Source organism: Nothobranchius furzeri, chromosome 10, assembly GCF_043380555.1.
Source record: "Nothobranchius furzeri strain GRZ-AD chromosome 10, NfurGRZ-RIMD1, whole genome shotgun sequence".
NCBI classification, from domain to species: Eukaryota; Metazoa; Chordata; class Actinopteri; order Cyprinodontiformes; family Nothobranchiidae; genus Nothobranchius; species Nothobranchius furzeri.
In genome coordinates this window covers 54470524-54492000 of record NC_091750.1, presented here as the reverse complement: position 1 = coordinate 54492000, position 21477 = coordinate 54470524, and the positions used below count along the sequence as shown (strand labels likewise).

Below are 21477 nucleotides of genomic sequence, written 5' to 3'. Positions count from 1 at the left end.
TAGGATTCTGGTGAATTAAGGTAGGATTTGTGAGATGACAGGAAATCGTGTTGTTTGTGTGCTTTGCAGTTCAAACCCTTCCAACAGTTGAACCATCTGCACCTGGCAAAGTTAAGTTTGTTTATTTTAGTTTATCTGGTGACGTGGTGACTCAGAGGAGGTGTGTTGAAGGTCCTCTGGATGACCTTTAACCTCTACAGGTTATTAAATCTACTAAAACTGGCATGTTTGTTATCTTATGGAAAATGGTAAATAGCCTGTATTTGACATAGCGCCTTCTAGAGTCCAGGAACTCCCCAAGGCACTTTACAACCCAATCAGTCCTTCACCTATTCACACCCTGGTGATGAGCTTCACTGTCACCACAGCTGCCCTGGGGCACACTGACAGAGGCGAGTCTGCCATACACAGGTGCCCCCGATCCCTCCGACCACCACCAGCAGGCAAGGTGAGTTAAGCGTCTTGCCCAAGGACACAAAAGCGACTGACTGAGCGGGTCTCAAACCTGCAACCTTCTGTTTACAGAGTGAAAGTAAAATAAAATCTTACAACTGAGACAGAAATACCCCCAACTGAGAGGCTATGAGACTTAAAACGTCTCAGTGCGACATTAGAAGTTTCCAGTGAGACCAGAAAGTGTGGGTTGGAGTGACATGTCTTCCAGGAGGGGTGACCTTCACTTCCTGTTCCAACTGCACAGGAAAAACACAGCTGACATGTGCAATTAGCAGCCACCACCTGTAAATCATGTCCACCCTGGCAAACATGTGTCTCGCGTGTTAAATTTAGCAGCTACACCTCATGACAGATGAGGTTTCACCATGCTGTAGCTCTCTGTACATCTGCTAAAAACATAAATCTGCTTTAAATTTGTAACAATCGTTAAAAAAAATACTCGGATTTTGAAATAAATCATCACTGGTAATATCAACAACCCTGTTTTGAAATAAATTATTCCTAAACAAGCGAAAATGTAGAAAAAAATTCACAAGAATTCTGATTCCTCTGCCTTAAAATGTATAAACCCCAGCATTTCTTCAGAAAAGACACAGTAAGAAATACATATTTGACAAATAAAAAAGCAACACCAGGAAGCCAAGTCACAGTTACAGGGTGTTGGAAGTATTTATTCGACAGGAGAAAATCTACTGTATTTTCATTCTGTGCTGACTCATAATTATCTTTTTTTTTCTTATTTAACACAGTGAAATAATTAAAGAAACATCTCATTACTTCACTGTATTAAATAAGGAAAAAGAAGATAATTAGGATAATTAGGAGAAAATCTCACATTTAAGTCGTGACAAACTATCACCTCCTGACAAAAACTTTAAAAGCTGTAAAAATCCCGGCAGGATGTTTGATGACGAGAAACGCCGGCACAATAAATGAACAATTTACGGATGCATAGACAAAAATATATTAAGGGATGAATCTGTCCTCTGGTTGTTTTTCAAAAGCTAAATAGTGTGATTGTTTAACACACAAGCAGTAAAGCGCATTGTTGAGAAAAGGTAAAAGTACAATAAACTGGAATACAGGACCTCACATCGAGTTAATCAACCTGTGACCTCAGGATCACCCACAGAAGCTTGGTCAACAACCACCTTTTTACAGTAAAAATAAAAAACACCTGAAGGAAAATAACACAAACAAGAGTGCCCCCTGGTGGCTACGAGTGAGGGACAACACGTGTTGCTGCTACCAACAAACGGTAAAACAATAAGGCATTCATTTAAACATCACATAATCACAGAAAGCACTTCACAGATCACCGATAACTCCAGTGTTGTGCAGATTTCTTCACCCGTCACTGATTTAGCAAACAAAAGGGGGTTTAAGATGCCACATTGTCCAAATTGTGTCAAGAAGAGGTTAAAACGACCCCTTTTGTGATTGCAAAATATCAGATGTTGAAAATTAAGATGACATAAAAACAGTGATGAATACTGGTGGGTGGGTTGCAAGCTCAGTAGATGAAGAGGACCCGGGTGCGGGGCAAAGTGGATAAGGTGTCAGCCATCTTCCGAATCCTGGCATAATTGATGAAGCCTCGGACGAAGAGTAAAAAGCCTGAGGAGGAAAACACATGTGTGTGTGGGGGTGGGGGGGCTGTGAGCCATTCCCATCTGTACCGGGTCGGCCCGGGCCGGGTAGCCCCAGTCGGCCCCAGCCTGGCCCGGTTGATTCCACACATCCTTGCCTTAAGCCCATGTGGGCTGATTCTACCCACCAATCAGAGGCTTGCTCTAATGGAAGGTGTGAATTTGCTGTCAGCAGTGGGTGTGTTGGCCCTGGTCGGCCTGAAGCAGACCCCCTCGAGAAGAGGGCTGAGAATGAGCCTTGATTGGCCCGGAAAAATACCAGGCCACCCAGAAATGTAAACAACCTACGCTACCCGGCCCGGGCCGACCCGGTACAGATGGGAATGGCCCATAAAGGGCGAACCATTTCATATGCTTGAAATCAAAGCAGTAACCATGGAAGACATTTAAAGAGCTTAAGTTTCCAATAACAATGTCCATGTCTGTTGTTTGTCTCTGCCTCATTATTTTTCATTTAAAAAGTGACTCTGGGGGCAAATTTTCTTGAACGTTTAAATTACGATTCATCAAAATAAATAATTACAAAGGCTTTAATTAATTAGATTAATTTTTTATCGAGTCCCACCCCGGATGGAGAGAAAGACAGAAAGACAGACAGAAAGACAGAGAGAGTGTGTCAGAGAGAGAGAGAGAGAGGGAGAGAGAGAGAGAGACTGTGTGTAAAGTACCTCCATCCACCTAAGATTTCCACCCATGTCAAACTACAGTATTGTGTATTTCGTATAATTTGTGTGATATGAATGAGAGCATCACTAGAATTTGTCACAACTAGGATTAAGCAAAGGTTTTCTACTCACCCAACACCAGGAACACCCACCACAGCCAGTACTGTCCATCAAAGTAACCAGGGAAGTATGTGGAGAACTAAAAACACCAACACAGCCGCAGAAATAACTAGTTAGAATAAATAAATAAATCTTAAAGAAATGAATCCAAAAACAGCTAAATCATCTAGAAATCATTGAGGAAACATTTCTTGGCCACTACTGAGACAGAACTGAAATACCACAATGGTGTTCGGGGCTTTAGATGTGTTCCTGAACCCATAAAACTCTGTTTTATTGGTCTTTTACGGCGCTGTAACAAGTGGGTGTTTGTGTCTTGTACCCGGACAATGAGGATCCATTTGACGAGGGAGAGCCCAAAGCCTGAGATCGCCCCGTATCGTCCAGCTGCCGAGGTGGTCAGACAGAAAGACAGGAAGAAACCAATCCAGTTGAACAGGAATGCCACTGGGAAGAGAGAGGCAAAGGGAAAGGATGGTGAGCATTTAGGCTCGTGATTAAGAATGCTAACGTTTTGGACACTTTGTTCCAGAGTAGGAGTTCAATTATCATATCGGTCATGGACTTCTGAATGAACGGTCTTTTTGAGTAAATATTAGTCCCCCATCTTCATAAGGTAAGCTAGCGATTCTAACTGGGACTTTCCACCGGACGCGCAAGCGCCACATAACGTCCACAGAGCCTAGCACGCAGCACTTCCACCAGCAGCAAAGCTTCGCCTTTTGAACGCAACCCAGAAGTGTAGTGACGTATTCCCTTGCCACTTCGAGTTTATTTTTAACCCGGCACTCCTTCTGGATGCCTTAGCAGCTCATAATGAAATAGATGTGTTTCCCCAGCAAGCTCATTAGCACGTCCCTTCCCACAGGCAGCATTTCATTCTACGCTACTGGTCCTGGGAGGTTACCGAATCACTCGAGAACTGCAAGATCACGCTTGGTTTCAGCAGTTCCCGCGACAACAAGCAAAGAGAAAGACCTAAAAGTTTGTGATCCATTTCCTGTTATGTTTACCTCAGCTACGTAGATGTCACAGGTAATGACTTCCGTTTTTTTACTAGTTCATCAACAGGAACTGTGCTTGTGCATTTTATTTTGAAAGCTTCCAGATGTTTTACACTGCTTGCGTTTTTGACTTCCTGTGTGCCCCGATCTGAACTGCCGAACGTGACTCAGTCTGGAAGCGTAGCACGTAAAGAATAGACTCGACGCGTAAATTTAGCGAAACTACACTTCTGGGGATGTGGCCCTTTGCGGCGCAACAAATCCATCCACCATGACGGGGGCTAACTGCTGCTCGGATGCTAAGGCCGGGTAAGTTTTACACACATCAAAAAGACCAAAACATCCTTTTAATGTGCAAGAAAAGAGGAATAAGGGAAAGAACGGCTGAGCGACATGAGAAGTCAGGAGGACTAACTGAAGAAGGTGAGCATGAAGATGCCGTCGTTTCCTATCCTCAGCTGATCGGCGTCTTCAAAATCATCTCTGGTCACAAAGTCCTCGTCCTGTCATTAAATAAAAAACAAGAACAAAAATTAATCAGTGAAAAGTTTCATCAGAGCAAAGCTGGATCGTAGCAGCTGGGCTTTAACAAATCATTCTACATCATAGACTTGTTTAATCCCTTCGATCGCGTTTCATTTCAGCCAATGGTTACTTAGTCGCGCACCTGCTAGAAGTAATCAAGCTTTGCTGAAAGAGTAAAGCAGATCTAACAAATTATTAACAGAGAAATGGGAACATCACAACACAGCTGGTGTGTTTAAGCACAATTATTATTAGAATTAAAGTGTGACATGAGCGGGACCTGATGAGCTTACAGAACTTATAACCAACACTACACCAACACATGAAGGGTGGGGTACTGGACACACACACACACACACACACACACACACACACACAATGCAGGTATGTTTCCTTTAACGCAACAAAACTACTGTACACTTGATCTAATCACACACGTCTCCACATTACCTCAAGTGAACTGCGAATAACATCATCAAAAGTCTCCAGGTGCTCCCTGTGCTGAGGCTGCTGCTGAGCGCAAAGCGGTGTGTGGCAGAGAAACACAACGACCAGTCAAACACAAATCAAAAGCCAATCAAGGCCATCTTGTACAGAATTACAAATGGTCTTCTTCCGAGGATGATCCAGAAAACCACCAGAACGCTTTCATCAAGCTATGACATCACGTGGGTTTATTCTTATTAGTTCAGCAGCACTTACTCAAACATGTTTCTGTCTGATCATCGTGCTCTTGTGAATGCTTCTTGGCTTGATGTGACTTCCTGCTTACATAAAAATTAAATAGGATGTAATGCATAAGGGTGGCCACTAGAGGGCTAATGAGAGCTCTCCCTTTCAAGAGGCAGAAGCAGCTTTTGTGGACAAGTTACACACTTAAAACAAGATATTTGTATTTGTTCGTTTAGCTTACCCTCCAATTAGCACACTATTGCAGCTGTGAGAAACTGCTTTACAATGAATGGCTTGTATTTGTTAGCGCCTTCTTAGGGTTCTACAATCCCCCCCCCCCACCCCCCCACCCCACCCCCAAGGCGCATCGCAATACATTCAGTCATTCACCGGCTGGTGGGGATGAGCTACAATGCAGCATTATCAACATCATCAATTTGCATCAACAGTGTAGCTGGGGCGCGCCGACCGAGACGAGGTCTGCCATAAACTGGCGCAGCCGGTCCTCTGACCACCACCAGCATGCAAGGTGAGTTAAGTGTCTTGCCCAAGGACACAGCAGCAGCATTTTCTGGTTGGAGTCGGGATCAAACCTGCAACCTTCCGATGACTGGACAACCCGCTCTACCTCCTGAGCTACTGCATAACAAAAGTGTTCTGAAAATTTACAGTTTCAGGGATGTGTGTGCAACATTTTTTAGTTTTACCCCGACAACACGGCAGGGCGCCCAACACTTCCTGCCTTGAAAACATCTCCGGAAGCTTGAGAGAACAAACCACCGAGTGTGTGTGTGTGTGTGTGTGTGTGTGTGTGTGTGTGTGTGTGTGTGTGTGTGTGTGTGTGTGTGTGAGTGTGTGGAGATTAAACGGAGACACTTACTCTTCCTGTAACAAGAGGAGAAGACGTCTCTGCTTTAGTTCTTTCTGCCTCATCGTAGGAAGGTAGCGTAGTGGCTACGTTGTATGATGGAGGCTTTGGGAAAACCCCGTCTTCCTTGTTGTCAAAGTAGGCTGAAGAAAAATGTTCATACAAAAAACTTACCTTCTTAAATCCATAGTTTCCTAATTATAAGCATTTTGTTATGATTTTACTACTAATTAGGATAAAAGCTCACCAAAGGTTCAGTTATGAACACTTTAATTAAAGATGGGTTTGCATTCATTAGTTTCTGGTCTAACTGAGCTCAGAAACGGTTCTAATTATGGCCTCAGGACCAGGGGAATATCTAAAAAAAAGAGGTGGTTTTACCAGAACTGTCCACTGTTATGCTGCTGTATGGAGGTGGAGCATCAGCTGCAGCCTGTGGACCTTCTTCTGGGTCCTCCTCATTGGGCAGCTGTATAAAGGAAATACAATCAAGCGTCACTCACATTATTTTCATTTTGAATCAGAAATTGGCCAAGCCAATGAACAGAAAGACCTTTTCTTACATTAAATAAGATTTTAAACCACAACTATTCATCTGACAATATGTTGCTTTATAGGTCCTGAGAGGTGGCCCTTAGCGAGCGTAACACTCAAAAACAACTTAAATATTATTATTTAAAATTGGTAAGAATCCCAGTCATTAAATATATCAAGTATTAGAATAAGTGGATATTCTGTAGCCAGTTGTGTTTTATCTTTTATGAGCGATAATTAGAACTCTACAACTACTTTTCTACATTCAGCGGTCATTTGAAAACATTTTCCCCATATAGTCATACTTTTTCTAATGATACAATTAAATTAAACGCTTATTTAGCCACATTAGAAGCCAGCTGTCTGCCCTGGTAGCTAAGCTGGTCAGCTGGTAAAACGGTATCATGCCCCTGCTGCTGCTAAAGCTCACCTGCAAACCACTCTAGCTCCGAAATTCAAGTTCATTTTTTGTACTAACCACATGAATTTCACAATGCTAACTAACTAGAAAGACCGAAAACGAGAGGTTCAACCAGTAACGACTTAAATAATTAAAACATATTTAGACCGAGTTTATAAAATCTGTCCAAACTAACGAAAGGGAAGATGTTTGGTGTTTATATTAGCCTGCTAGCTTCTTTAGGGCACAATTTACACAACCACAATAACACTAGTCACTGTGAAGCCGACTGAGAACTTACATACATTGCTGTTAATAGGCATAAAAGGTTCACGTCGGTGAAAAATTAACAGGACGTGCATCTGGGTGACTAATTCGAAACTACAATAGCGCGTTTTCTCCTACCTGCTGATATCTGGCGTTGGTTTCCGCCATCCCGCTTCGTAATCAAGAACCGAAAATAACCCACCAACAATAAAGAGATGAATTGTTTAACAGTGTCAATTTTTAAACTCCGAGTGGACCACAATGGTCGCAAAACCGTTCCTTTCGATAAGATGGAAGAGTATCAAGTTACATTCATGTTTTGCTTCCGGTGTTCTCACCGGAAGCCACAGTTCACGTTAGCAATGAGATGTGTTGTTGTGGACACTTTCATTTTAATTTCAGTAAATTTAATTTTAACTAGATAAATTAAGGATTTTACTCTCTGCTTTATTGCTTAGATTTGTTTGTATATTTGAAAACGTTTCTTTTAGAAAGTTTTACCCATAAATTGATCCGTTTTGGGTTACTTTCGCTAACTTGACTAATTCTTTCCTGTCAAGCAATTGACGTCATTGGTCACAACTAACCCTCTGGCGCCCTCGTTTGGTAGAAGTATAAAAGTGAAACCATAGACGACGTGTGCGAGATAAGCGTTTCTATACTATTATATAAGCGTTTATAAGATAAAACATGACTGGCATTGCAAAAGAAAAATAGGAAAGTAAAGTTTTTTAATTAATTATTTTAATTTATAATAATATATTCATTATTATTATAGTTGTTTTGTATGCTGTCGAGAGCCCACCTGGAGCGGGTACTGCATGCCTTTGTAATTTCTAGGCTTGACTACTGCAACTCTCTCTATGCAGGGTTGTGTCAGTCATCACTGCGTCGCCTACAGGTTGTGCAGAACAGCACAGCCAGGTTCCTGACTGGGACCAGGAAACGGGACCACATCAGTCCGGTTCTGGCTTCTCTGCACTGGCTTCCGGTCTGCTATCACTCACAATTCAAAATCCTCGTCTTTGTTTATCATTTCTTCCAGGGTGGTGCTCCCCCCTATCTAGCCACACTCCTGAACAGACACTCCCCATCACGCGCTCTGCGCTCCTCTGACCAAGGCCTGCTCGCCGTCCCTCGTTCTAGGTGTCGTACCCGTGGGGACCGGGCTTTCTCAGTCCTACCACCGTCACTCTGGAACCAGTTGCCACCCACAGTTAGGCTGTCCCCATCTCTGCCAGTCTTTAAGAGTCGCCTAAAAACCCACCTCCTCCGCTTGGAGTTTCCAGAACATGTTTGATTTTGGCCCTCTTTTATGTCGAATTTATTTCAGTTTTCATTGGTTCACTCAATCCATTGTTTTGCACATTTGTCCCATACCAGAATGTTTCATCTATTTTGTAATTTGTATTTTGTAATTTGAATTGCTTTTATTGTTGATTTATTCAATATATTTACCTACAACTGAACCATGTTCAGCGCTTTGGGCTTCCTGACAGGGTTGCGGAAGGCGCTTTATAAATAAAGCTTTGATTGATTGATTGATTGATTGAATGATTGTTTTTTTAATTGTTGTTAGTTATTAACTGTTCTGTTGTTTTCCTACTTGCTTTCACTCAGCTAATTTACAGTTTTTCATCTATGTTTTCTCTTCCTGTAAATATTTTTGATAAAGTACAGTACTTTTTTTAGATGTGGTACATGTCTTCCATTTAAATCATCAAGTATTTTTGCACGTATGTTTTTTTGTTATTATTATTTCTTCTTGTGATCACGGTTAAGTATTTAGTGCTTATTTGTTCTAGTTGAGCATCTTGATACTGAATATTAAGCTTTGCTGCTGGTGGACATAAATTTCCCCACCGAGGGAAAATAATTTTTTATTTCATATATTGTTGATGTTTTGCTTGAGTTGTTAATAATTGTTTACTCCTCAGAAGTGATGTATTTATATCAGTAATTATACCTGCATGTTGAGAAATGGAAACTCACAAACAGAACCAAAGATGGGTCTTGAGAAGTTTTATTGTAACTTTTTGTAAATAAAAAAAAGTGTTTATCTTGACACTTTGCAAGCCCAAGTGTTGGAGAGGCACTAATCACTACTTGTGCTTTTGAGGATGCTGGTACCTAAGGAGCACAGGAAAGGTGGTGCCTATGTGCTTTTGGTTGTAGTGGTGACAAACAATCTCCACATCATACAAACTGAACTGTACTTTGACTCGCTCATTGGGCGAGCTGAGGAAACAGAGAGTATAGAGGGCAAACTCAAACTCCGGACTGACGCCGATGAAGATGCTCCCCTTGGGCTTTATTCCGTTCTTCCAGCTGAACTGAAGTGCCAGGATGTGTTTGTTCTCATCAGGCTGCAGCAAAAGGAAGGAAAGAAGGCCTGATGACTTAAAAAATGACTAAAAATGAGAGCAGAGAGGGATGAAGAAACAATCCTGTCTGTTTACTCACAGCTTAATTGAATTTTAAACATTAACAACATTATCACCTTTTACTGGAGCCAGAAACATTACGCATCAGCATGTCGTACCTGGGGTGAATTTGCATCAACAGTGTAGCCTTTATAATCAATGTGACCCAGCTTTTCTTGTAAGTACAGCTGGATCCAGTTGTGGAAGCCAATGACAGTCCGCCTGCCTCTTGTCTCCCCAACAAACACGTGTTCAAACCCTGAAGAATCTGGCCTGGTGGTACAAAAACTACAACAGTGAACTGAAACTACATTTGCAGAGGTCCCCACTCCAGAGGATTCTGTTTCTCTGTGTGAAACAATCACGACTCTGGTGTTAGATTCCTCCTGTGAAGTTATTTTTAGATGTTGCATCGATTTCCACTCACCTGCTGGATCCTCGCCTTGCATAGAGCTCAAACCAGATCCTGTAGAGCTGCTTCTTGAATCCCGCCTCATCCTCAGGTGAAAGATGCTTCTCCGCCAGGTATTTGTGGGCTATCTGAAAACAATACATGAAAAAATAAATATAAAAGTAAGTACGTAAATAAATATGCAGGTAAGTAAGAAAGTAAGTTAGTAAGTATGTATGTATGTAAATAAGTAAGTAAGTAATGAAGTAAATATGCAAGTATGTAATTTACTAAGGAACTAAGTATGTAAGTAAGTAATTAACTAAGTAAGTAAGAATATGTAAGAACATAAGTAAGTACATAAGAAGGTAATCAACTAAATAAGTAAGTATGAGTAAGTATGTAAGTAAAAAATTACATGAGTAAGTAAGTAAGTAATTAACTAAATAACTAAGTAAATAAATGTAAGAATGTAAGTAAGTAAACAAAAAAGTAATCAACTAAAAAAGCACGTGTAAGTAAGTACATAAAAATGTAATCAACTAAGGAACTAAGTATGTAAGTAAATAAGTACATGAGTAAGTAAGTAATTAACTAATTAACTAAGTAATTATATGTAAGAACGTAAGTAAGTACACAAATACGTAATCAACTAAATAAGTAAGTATAAGTCCATCCATCCATTTTCTGAACCCGCTTGACCATGTGGGGTCGTGGGGGGGTGGGGGTGGGGGTGGGGGGGGGGTCTGGTGCCTACCTCCAGCAGTCAACGGGCAATGAGGCGGGGTACACCCTGGACAGAGAGCCAGTCCATCGCAGGGCAACACAGACACACACAGGACAAACAATCATGCACACACACACTCACACCTAAGGACAATTTAGACAGACCAATTAACCTAACAGTCGTGTTTTTGGACTGTGGGAGGAAGCCGGACCCAGAGAGAACCCACGCATGCACAGGGAGAACATGCAAACTCCATGCAGAAAGATCCCAGGCTGGGAAGCGAACCCAGGAACTTCTCGCTGCAAGGCAACAGCTCTAACCACTGCACCACTGTGCAGCCAGTAAGTATAAGTAAGTACATAAGTTTTCAACTAAAGAACATAAGTACACATGTAAGTAAGTAATTAACTAAGTATGTAAGAATATTTAAGAATGTAAGTACATAAGAAAGTAATCAACTAAGGAACTAAGTACGAAAGTAAATAAGTACATCAGTAAGTAAGTAAGCAATTATGTAAGTAATTAACTAAATAACTAAGTAAATATATGTAAGTACATAAATATTTAATCAACTAAGGAACTAAGTATGTAAGTAAATAAGTACATGAGTATGTAAGTAATTAACTAAATATCTAAGTAAATATATGTAAGAACGTAAGTAAGTACACAAATAAGTAATCAACTAAATAAGTAAGTATAAGTAAGTACATAAAAAGTTTTCAACTAAAGAACATAAATACACATGTAAGTAAGTAATTAACTAAGTATGTAAGAATATTTAAGAATGTAAGTACATAATAAAAGTAATCAACTAAGGAACTAAGTAAATAAGTACATCAGTAAGTAAGTAAGCAATTATGTAAGTAAATAACTAAATAACTAAGTAAGTATATGTAAGAATGTACGTAAGTAAGTACATAAGTAAGCAATCAACTAAGGAACTAAGTATGTAGGTAAATAAGTACTGTGAGTGAGTGAGTAAGTATGTAAAGAATTAACTAAATAACTAAGTAAGTGTAAGTATAAGTAAGTACATAAGTAATCAACTAAGTAACTAAGTATGTTAGTAACTTTTTTTTTTTACAAATTCTCCCTCAGGTACCTTCATAGTGGGAGTCTGAACAATGGAGTCCAGGAACTTGTGGTTCTCCGCCTCCTCCTCAGGAGTTACGATTTCTGGCTCTCCGGTGTCACTCTCATAGTTATCCAGCAGAGAGATAAAAGCTGCAGCAACAGAATCCAGAAAAGGATTTGAAAACTTGAAGAAAAAAAAGAATAATAATTTTTGACTCAGCATAAAACAGATATATAGAAATAATTATGTGCAAAACACCTTTAATCACCACTCAAATGGCTAAACTATAAACAGGAAAAGATGATCTGGAGGGAAGGGTGCTGCATCATTTTGCATCCAGAAGACACGCTCTGTGATTACCCAACATGTCACTGCTCGTCATAAGGAGATTAGACAAGAGAGAGCTCTACTCTGACAGGAAGTGGAAGCAGCAAACGGACGTGAAATGCACGAAGTAATCATGCTTGATGGTGCAGCTGTACAAAAAATAAATGCTGCATCCATTATTATAATAAAAATCAAATCACTTCTGACATTCTGAGTGGATAAAAACACAGATTTACATATTTCCTGCTCCAGTTATGGTGAAGCTCTTAATAAAATATTTCCATACAAACGTGAGCACCTACCTAAAAATGTCTCCTTTTTGAAAATATTCTCATCTACAAATGTAAACAGAGGGAATCCCGCTGCGTCGCTGTTGTCACCGACGCCCATGCTGTCTCCAGCTTTGCCCTGCATCAAAAAGGAATTACTACAGATTAACCTAATCTGCTCTGTCATCAACTGGAATGTCAAATGAGCTTTTTAAAACATGATGTCTTGTTTTCCAGTAGATCAGCTAAAGGTGATTGTTTAATTGCTGGTGCGGATGTGTGAACCTGCAAGGAGATCTTGTAGTCTTTTCCAGGTGTGAGTCTGTTGATGTCGTTGTCCCACAGCTTCTGAACAATGGCCGACAGCTCTTTGTCAAGCAGTCTGTCATTGTCGATCATCGTACGACCACTCCTTGTGTTCCTGGCCCCTCAGTGGCTGCAAGTGATGCTTCGATTTTTATAAAAACAGTCAAATCATGTATTTTTTTCTTCTGAATAACCTGTTTGTTTAATTGTTGTAGACGAGTTTATTTGACCTTTTAAGACAGAAAAAGGAGAAAAAAATGCACCTTTAGCAATTTAACAGCAAATTATTAAAAATGAGGAGGGACTTTTTCAAAATAAGAGTAATCCAGTGTCTGAAACAAGTGTCCAACAATACACAACAGTTATAAATTTAAGTAACTTTTCTTCACCTGTATAATTAATAATTCAAAAGAAAGCATTGTGTTCCTACCTTAATCACATACATTCCTGTGACACAATTCTTTTTGAAAAGGTGAATTATTTATGAAAATCTTTCAAAAAATTGGATTATTTCATGTTTAAGTCACCTTCTTATTATTAATGTCTAATAATTTTTATGTTGCTCATTAAGATATCAAACAATAACAAAATAATTTACTTAAATTCAGGACTAAGTAGGTTTTGGACCACTGGTGAAAGTAAAAAATAACTTTACCAGCAGGTCAGAGCTAACTGATCCAACGGCAGTGGTGGAACGTGTCTGTGGTGGTCAGGTGGTCCTGATGCTGGTTTGCTGTGGGCCCAGTATCAGCGAGTGAGTCAGGCAGGCAGTGAGGATGGGACAGGACGGGAGGGGGGGCCGTTTAAAGGGTTATCCACTGTCAGCAACTCTAGCCAAAAGGATCGCAATGTTGTCTGTCTTTTCAGTTTCAGGCTAAAATGTGGGCTCTTTGTTTCTTCAGCGAGTCATTGTGTCTCTGACAGCCTAACCTCTGGATCACGGGGTAAATGTGGGTCATGGTTCAGGTAAAGAAGCTGCCAGGGAGCTCAGAGTTATTTTCACCACCACAAAATAAAAAAATTAGTGGAAAAACATTTTCACAATGTTCAATTAAGCACTGTGGCTTTTTAATCGGACCTTTCCTGGGTTTTTGCCACATATCTCATGAGCCTTTGGACAGATCTGAATGAAACACACACAAATCAGCTTTTATACGTTCACCTGTAACTGGTTAACTATTGGAGTTAAACCAATTCAAGATGGCCCCCACAGCTGATCAAGAAATAATGGTTTTGACTTTGTCAATTTGTCAGATTTCAAGCAAAATCCCATGTGGCTCTGTGGCCGATTCATATCATGAGATCTCATGATGATCCGAGATCACCCATAATGTTATTTTTATTACCAAAACAGACTCAGTCCCAACAGATGATCTTAGTTTCACGTATTCTAAGATGTACCTCCCTATAATTATGTGCTGACATACCTGCTGCAATTATTTTCCAGGAAAAATAAATCATTTTTTTCCACAATAAAATGTTTCTGCACTCTAGATTTAAAAGCATTAATAAATAATAGTAGCTGAAATTATATTTTATTAATTGATTGCTGATTTAAAATGTTACTTTCACTTTTAAAGCTAAATAGGAAAATAACCATTTGCAATTGATTAAATTTGATGATTTATGTCTAAAGTAATGTTCTGCATAAACATTTTGGTCCACAGCCACGGGCGGTTCAAGGTGGGGTTCAGGGTGGGCCAGTGCCACCCTGACAGCAAATTTGTGGCCACCCCTGCTGACGGCAGGGCCTAAGCATTACTATGTACTGATTATTAGTGACAATTTTGTGAGTTTAATGAGTCAACCATTAGTAAGTAGAATAGGAGAGGCGAACATGGAAAGAAGGGAAAGCGAAGGGGTGGAAGAGTTAAGATGGATGCCTGATACTGCTACATGTGATGCAGTTATTCAAACCGGCATCACATGTAGCAGTATCATAACTCTTCCACTCCTTCTCCTTCCCTCCGACCTACATTCTCCTCTCCTATACTTCCCCCTAGTGGTAGACACAACAGAACCAACGGCACTTCTGATCACCAAAATCAGCTTTTTACTTCACTTTACTTCTCCCGGTCTCCAAAATTAATCAAATTACAGCATACTTTGACTTTTGGAGCTTATCGTTGTCAATGACTGACGAAGCAGTTGCGAAATGCTGACGTCTTAAAGTCCCAAAAGGGTTGATTTTGTATGGAGACACAACGCTTGGTCATTTTTCTCCCTTTCAGAATTCCCGTGGAAAACTGGCTAATGTTTTAAGTGTTATCATCAACCACACCTTTCTAACAGAGCAGCTGTGCGCAGCCTGGACCCCCTTTAGCATATAGTATAGATTAGAACCTCCCCTCTCCACAGCCTTTTTTAGTCCATACTGCTCTGCTGATAGAAGTAAAAGTAAAAGTCTCTCCATCCATTATCTGGTGTCAGGACAGCAGCCTAAGCAGAGAGGCCCAGACTTCCCTCTCCCCAGTCACTTGGGCTAGCTCCTCCGGGAGAATCCCAAGGTGTTCCATGGCCAGCCGAAAAACTTAGTCCCTCCAGGGTCCTGGGTCTTCCCTTGGGTCTCCTTTCAGTTGGATGTGCACAGAAAACCTCACCAGGGAGACGCCCAGGAGGCATCTTAACCAGATGCCCGAGCCACCTCAACTGGCTCCTCTCGAGAAGCAGCGAATCAACTCCGAACCTGGACCTCGTCCCTGACCTGGAGAAGGCTTTTTTCTGACTCAAGACCTTGGTCTGAGATTTAGAGGAGCAGATTCTCATACCAGCTGCTAAATCTAAAACTCACTTGATCAAATCTCAGACAGCAAGTACTAAACTACTGAACCATGTAATCTGAAGAAATCAAAACTGAACGTTAAGCCTCCTTTTGCTAGCACCAATCAGCACAGTAAAAGAAAAGTGTCTAAAAAAACAAAGAACCCTAAAAACACACTGCTGTTGTGGAAAATTACACGAATAAAAAATACAAAAGCACAAATCAGCTTGTGAAATATTTAATTTTCTGCATTCTGACAAAAATGTGCAGGTTCTGTACTTTAATTAGATGCAACTTAAAGGTGGGTCTGACCTGACGCCAACAAAAACCGCACTGATGTGCATTTAAAGACTGAACTTGTGATCGTCTTTCATGATAGCATCAACCCACAAAGACACAGTCCAAGCAGCAAAAAGCAAAACACTCACTAGTGAGCTGATAAACCTGACACTCACCAGCAGATATTTGGCAACATTACAACCAAACCATTCCACAAAACTGGATAAACTTTCATTAGAACTGAAGCCTAGAAAATATGAAACCTACGTATATGAGAACGTGTGTGTGTGTGTGTGTGAAGTAAGTACTTGAGATGGGTGGGTAAAACCTGATTTCCAGGTGAGGAACAAGGCGAGTAATCCTATGATGCTTAACTTTCTTACGGTTATTCACATTTTTTACCCAAAAGCAAAAAGAATTGTTGTTTTTGACATGTGAGAAATAAATAGCATAGAGCTAACTGATTAACGCTCATTTATGTTCATCACAAAACAGAAAAATCTCCATTTTAAAACTATTTTAGGACCTGGTTTTTTACATAAGTTTAGAGAAATTACTCCCTAATTTCCAGATGTTTTTATTAAGTTTGGAAATCTAGACCGATATGATGCCATCCAATTTTTTATAAAATTATTAGATAACTTATTGGGTTATTTATTAACTTATTAAGCAAGCATAAATAAAAACATAAGTCAAACACGCATCTGACTGTTATCTGCCGTCCACCCACACTAATGATCCTGCCATAATTAAAACACCAACAGATATCCAAGTGTGTCGCTGGAGCAGGGCTAACTCAGGCTAAGTGATCTGATGAGAGAGGTAAAGTGCATCATAATGACATGAACTGCTCTCAGGCACTCCAATGGACTCAGTCCTCCTCATCGCTCCAGAATTCATCCTCTTCGTCCATATCGACACCGTGGAAGAGCCTGGAACAAGAGTGGAAGAAAAACAGTGCTTTCCAAAGCGTGAAGGCTTTTTTTAATGAGGATTAATCAGGAGAACGGTGACTTACTGGTTATAACATGGTGAGTTTGGGTTGTTAAAGTGACTGTATGGGTTGACTTTGCTGAGGACACCCAGGCACAGCCAGCAGAAGTACTGTCTACAGGAAGTGCACGTCATCTTGTTGCAGCCATCTACTTTCTATTGAGATACACAGATGAAGAATCCGAGGAACAAGATGCAGAAACCATCAGAAGTGGAAATAAATTTAAACTAGAATGTCTTTGAGAGCAGCTGCAGGCTAGAAATATACACTGGTATTAGGGATGCACCTATACCAACAGAACACGGTATTAGTCTACACACACACACACCCAGTAAAGTGGTGCTAATGCAACATAAAATGAATGTAAGCCACTTTAGAAAACCGATAATGATGCAGTAGCCGGTCATTAGGCAGCCGGGAAGCAGAGGAGATCTGTCGGCGGTGTGGAGGAGTTTCTGGTGAACGAAGGTGACTAAAGTAAGGCAAACAGCAAATTCTGTTCATAATGTAGTTTAAAGCAAGTGAATTTCCCCACCGTGGGCTTCATCATGTCTATTCTATTCTAAAGCTGCAACGGCAAAATTAGAAAACAAATGAGCTCAAAACATTTTTTCATGCTTCTTAAAGGGGAACTAGACAGACATCGCCTTGCTAGGCCTTGACACTGAGAAACACCCCGTGTTTACATTCAAAACCTAGCTTGTTGTGTAGATTTGTTACAACAGCTTTAAGCTGCTCAGCTAAGGCAATCATGTTAGTAACGTTTTCCTTAATAAAACTATTTGTGTTTTTCTTGCATGTCGGTGAACGTCGTCGTAGATGCGATACGTCAGATTGTCAGCGTGAGGACAGCTCAGGTATAACACATACCGGCAGACGCGCATTTACTAGGAAGAAACTCAGTCACTATTTAGAGTTTTCATCGGCTAAAGATGAGAGTATTAAGGTTAGTTATCATCTGTATTAGTGACAAGTTTGTCTGTCATTAGTTTTATAAAAACTTTTTTTCAGGAAATAGTTTTTAAAATACTTAAAACATTGCTAAAGACGCTCTTTACACTAGTTAAACACACTTTATTTATGTTTAATGAGCCTAATGAAAATAAACTACAGTATAAGTTAATTTTAGGTGTAGTAATGGCATTTATCAGCACTTGGTATAGACGAGTACCCAAACATAAGTACTTGTACTCGGTTTGAAAACGAACCCGATATTGGAGCATCCATGTTTTGCATCAAACTTGGTTAACAGATTTCTACGTTCCACATTAAAATGTGTTACCGATGGTGAACGCTGACCCCAAAATTCCACTACCTCCGCTCCGGCACGAACTCCGCAGCAAAATCGGTCCCGTTGTAGTCAATCAGAGCTGTTCCACTACTGCGGCCGTGCGGCGCAGCCGCCCGCCGTTCCGCCATCCGGCAAAAATAGGATCGATTCTATTTTTGCCGGACGCCGGAGCACCTCCGCAGTCAATGGACAGAAATCACAACCGCCCAACAGGAAAGGGAGCAAACACAGCTTCCGTTATTTCACAATAAATCGATAAACAAAAAGCGTTTTTTGTTTCATATGCACAGGTTTAACAACTTTTAACAACTATCAATGGCGGTTGAACTTTAAATGCACAAAAATAAGCCATAAATACAGTTTCCACTATCAAAGTAGTCACACTTTGTTGATCCAAACACTGCTGATCTCTCAACACAAATGATGGGCAGATTAAACAGTTCATTTCGATGCTTCTCCCACACAACGGGTGTTTGGATCTAATTTCCGCGTTTATTGCTCGGACTGTATCGCAAGATCTCGAAAATCCCATGCATGCCTGTCTGCGCACCTCAGGTCTCCGCACCGGAGTAGAGCGGGTACCAGTAAAAATTGAGTTCGGAAGCGAGCGGCTGCGGAAGGCGGGGGCGGAGCGGAGCGGAGGTAGAGGGATTTTGGGGTGAGCCCTGGTGTTTCTAAATATGAGCTTTAGTTTCTCCATTAGGGGGCGCTGGTCTACCTGAATGTTTGTTCCACAGTTAGGACAGCATTTACAGTTCTCCTTCAGCCAATCCCGGCTAAAAGATTCCTCCACCGCTTTCTGCACCACCTGTTTCCCAAAACGCTGCTCCATGAACTTCTTCCCCTCAGGCGTGGCTGACAGGTACTCATCTCTCAGGCTGCGCAGGTCATCTGGAGAACAAGGCAGAAAGAAAACGTAGCAAGTGAAACCGTTTCCTTACTCCTTATGAGCTTCTGAGAGTTTGTCTGAGCCGTTACCTGCAGTGATTTTGCAGTGAGAGACACCGTGATAGCCCAGCTTACACAACGTGCAAAAAGCATACTGGCAAGCTGAGCAAATGCCCATTGTTGTGTCTGGTTCCACCATTACAGCAGTTCCACACGAACGGCGGGGACAGTAGACCACATCAGCCATGAGGTCCAAAGTGGACTGGAGCAGCAGACGGTCGTAGCGGGCAAACAGCTCCTCGTCTACCAGCTGTTTCACCTGAGAGATGAGATCAGGGCAGATAAAGTAGAAAACAACACAATTATCAATACGGTTGGGCTGAAGCTGAACTTGTTAAAAGCCACATTCCTGTAGAAGTGCCTGACCTGTGATGGCGTAGCGACTGACGTGCATTTGGGCTCGGGGCAGTTAAGGCACTGAACATTGCCTTCTCGTATTTGAATCTCAAAGTATTCTCTCATGCAGTCCTTGCAGTAAACGTGCAGGCACTCCTTAAAGCAGAGGCAGGTGGAGCCCAGCTTATCCGCGAAGCAGATCCCGCAGCTGAACACCTTTCCGTCAAACACCCGTTGTCTCTGAGTTTCGTCAAAGTCCAGGAGCTGACGTAGGGGGTCGGAATGAGGGTCCATCAACACGACAGCTCGCTGGTCTGGATGAGACAACAGTGAACCGTGCTGCTCAGATGTCTCCTTTATTACTTCTGTTTTCTTCTCCTCTGGTTTCTCTGAAGGAGAAAAGACCAAAAAGAGAAGTTCCAATGTGCATTCAAGGATTTGAAAAGTTAACAGTGGTGTGAAGAGACACCTGGGTAAGAAAAGAGATGTTCTGATGGAAAGTATTATGATGCAACCTAATTTTGTCAGGAATGAAAGCCAAAAGAGGGCATGAGAAGTACTTACAATAATAAAATACAGAATTTATTTGAAAAACAATAACAGCAATTGCAGTGTTAAACCACATTTTCTACTAGCAAGCTTTGGTAAAATGCCTCATCATACCTTTGCTTGCAAGGTCAGTTTTTCTTCGTTCGCCAGCAGCCTTGCTGTTCCTGATGACTTCCACGGGAGACTGGATGCCCAGAAATTCTAGGGGCTCCTCTTTGAGAAACTGGATCCATGTGAAAAGAATCTCTGATCCCTGGTTTTCCTCCCACAACTCATCCAGATGTCGGCATAGGGAGCTCAGCTGGAAGAATCAAAGAGCAGAGGAAGAATTGAAGAGGATGCCAGAGGAAGATGCTAGATGTGGCATTTACAAAAGGCCTGGATGAGTTAGTACGACTCTTACCTGGGATTTGGTCATCCATTTAGAGCTGAGAGTGAAGGATGGTGGACGTGTGGAAGGGTAATCTGAAGGAAGCTCAAAATTGAGCACCAAAGGAGGTAAGAAACACACATTGTGTTCAGTTGTCTTCTCGCCTGCAACAAAGAAAAAGGGAGGCTAAAGCAGAGTAGTGAATCTAAATGCACAGCCTGTAGGGAAGCTGTGCACCAGTTGCACATCTTGATCACCGATACCTTTTACAAGAACTTTAAAACCAGGAGGAAGCTCCAGACAGAGTTGGATCTCTCCTCCTTGTGCAGACTCCGCACGGCGGAACTCCTCCTCATCATAGATACTTGCTAATGCAAGCAGCTCATCCTCCTGAGCTTCCTTATCCTCAGACATTTACATTCCTGGAACAACAACAACATCTAAAATTTACAACAGAAACAAATACGAGTACTACTACTGCTAACACTATACCACTTAGTGAAGAAAAACACAAACTAACGCGTTTGTGTGTCGACTGAATTAAACATTTCAAAACTTTCCTAAAGACATCAAAATTAAATAACCAGATGGAGCTAATTTATAATTAAATGCGCAAATATTTATACTTTGTAGGAACTTAGCTAATGCTAAGCTAAGTTGTAGCTTATAAGTTAGCACCCAACACAATATAAACCACCACTTTTACCATGCCAGACGCCATGGTTGCTAGATTATAAACCAGCATCGATTAAATACATAACATGTCTAAAGATGGAAGCAGCTAACAAACTCGGTTGATTGCCTAACGAGGGTAAAGAACACCGGTATTTGTAGCTAGCTAACAGCTAGCTGATGTAAACAGTAGCTCTGTGGTAGCAACACATTTTTAACTTTTCTTTCTGTTGTGTGATTAAGATACAATAACACAAACAACATCAAGACATGTACAACAAATGTTGAAAATTTATTTCATTTTATTACCTTTTCTGTCCCAAGTGCACAAGTGACTTTTGCCCTGATTGGTTCCTGTCATGACGAGTCACGACGTCAACTCCTTACACACAGCCCGGCACTCAATCCGGCTACATCCGAGACACATCCAAACACCGCCTTCTCTGCCGGTGAATATTGGTATGCGAATCCACTGACAGCGCCCCCCAGTGGAGATATTGTGCCACTGCGAATTATTGCAGTGAAAGCGGGAAAACTAAACTTCTCTCTACATCTCTCTGACGGGAACGTTCGTGTGGTAGCAAAAATCACAAAAAAAG

General features: G+C 41.1%; 3 protein-coding genes across 6 annotated transcripts; all 3 read right to left on the bottom strand.

Moving 5' to 3' along the window:
• Positions 1-1100: 1100 nt before the first annotated feature.
• On the bottom strand, positions 1101-7494 carry LOC107386705 (NEDD4 family-interacting protein 1-like). 3 transcript variants are annotated; one of them, XM_015961268.3, is made up of 8 exons: positions 7299-7494; positions 6341-6428; positions 5972-6102; positions 4870-4932; positions 4310-4397; positions 3213-3337; positions 2903-2969; positions 1101-2073 (listed from the first exon to the last, which is right to left on the bottom strand). In XM_015961268.3, exons 1-8 carry the CDS (start codon positions 7326-7328, stop codon positions 1970-1972), a joined length of 696 nt encoding a protein of 231 aa, XP_015816754.3. In that variant the 5' UTR covers positions 7329-7494; the 3' UTR covers positions 1101-1969. The 3 variants fall into 3 exon arrangements, with proteins under 3 accessions (XP_015816754.3, XP_015816755.3, XP_015816756.3); XM_015961269.3 differs by having other exon boundaries at positions 4870-4929; XM_015961270.3 differs by lacking the exon at positions 4870-4932 and having other exon boundaries at positions 7299-7492.
• A 1680-nt stretch (positions 7495-9174) lies between these two features.
• On the bottom strand, positions 9175-13440 carry endou2 (endonuclease, polyU-specific 2). Of its 2 annotated transcripts, none has more exons than XM_015961265.3 (7): positions 13334-13440; positions 12658-12808; positions 12406-12511; positions 11804-11925; positions 10011-10123; positions 9703-9856; positions 9175-9526 (listed from the first exon to the last, which is right to left on the bottom strand). In XM_015961265.3, exons 2-7 carry the CDS (start codon positions 12769-12771, stop codon positions 9263-9265), a joined length of 873 nt encoding a protein of 290 aa, XP_015816751.1. In that variant the 5' UTR covers positions 12772-12808; positions 13334-13440; the 3' UTR covers positions 9175-9262. The 2 variants fall into 2 exon arrangements, with proteins under 2 accessions (XP_015816751.1, XP_015816752.1); XM_015961266.3 differs by having other exon boundaries at positions 12658-12820; positions 13334-13431.
• Positions 13441-16356: 2916 nt separating this feature from the next.
• Positions 16357-21320, bottom strand: LOC107386703 (E3 ubiquitin-protein ligase RNF14). The gene is made up of 9 exons (XM_015961264.3): positions 21188-21320; positions 20470-20628; positions 20240-20370; positions 19951-20137; positions 19318-19676; positions 18982-19210; positions 18722-18894; positions 16737-16867; positions 16357-16650 (listed from the first exon to the last, which is right to left on the bottom strand). Exons 2-9 carry the CDS (start codon positions 20618-20620, stop codon positions 16590-16592), a joined length of 1422 nt encoding a protein of 473 aa, XP_015816750.1. The 5' UTR covers positions 20621-20628; positions 21188-21320; the 3' UTR covers positions 16357-16589.
• Positions 21321-21477: the final 157 nt, after the last annotated feature.

Bases quoted from the DNA above. Each gene is read 5' to 3' on its own strand.
- LOC107386705 (XM_015961268.3), bottom strand. From the start codon at position 7,328: ATGGCGGAAACCAACGCCAGATATCAGCAG. The intron at 6,103-6,340 runs GTAAAACCACCT...ATTTTTCTTCAG, and splicing joins CATAACAGTGGACAGTTCTG to CCTACTTTGACAACAAGGAA. The intron at 3,338-4,309 runs GTTAGTCCTCCT...CTCTCTTCCCAG, and splicing joins CTTCATGCTCACCTTCTTCA to TGGCATTCCTGTTCAACTGG.
- endou2 (XM_015961265.3), bottom strand. From the start codon at position 12,771: ATGATCGACAATGACAGACTGCTTGACAAAGAGCTGTCGGCCATTGTT. The intron at 10,124-11,803 runs GTACCTGAGGGA...TATTGTTTTCAG, and splicing joins TTCAGACTCCCACTATGAAG to ATAGCCCACAAATACCTGGC. The intron at 9,527-9,702 runs GTACGACATGCT...CTTTTGCTGCAG, and splicing joins TTGATGCAAATTCACCCCAG to CCTGATGAGAACAAACACAT.
- LOC107386703 (XM_015961264.3), bottom strand. From the start codon at position 20,620: ATGTCTGAGGATAAGGAAGCTCAGGAGGATGAGCTGCTTGCATTAGCA. The intron at 19,211-19,317 runs GTCAGGCACTTC...CTCATCTCTCAG, and splicing joins CAGTCGCTACGCCATCACAG to GTGAAACAGCTGGTAGACGA. The intron at 16,651-16,736 runs GTAAGTCACCGT...CTCTTGTTCCAG, and splicing joins AACTCACCATGTTATAACCA to GCTCTTCCACGGTGTCGATA.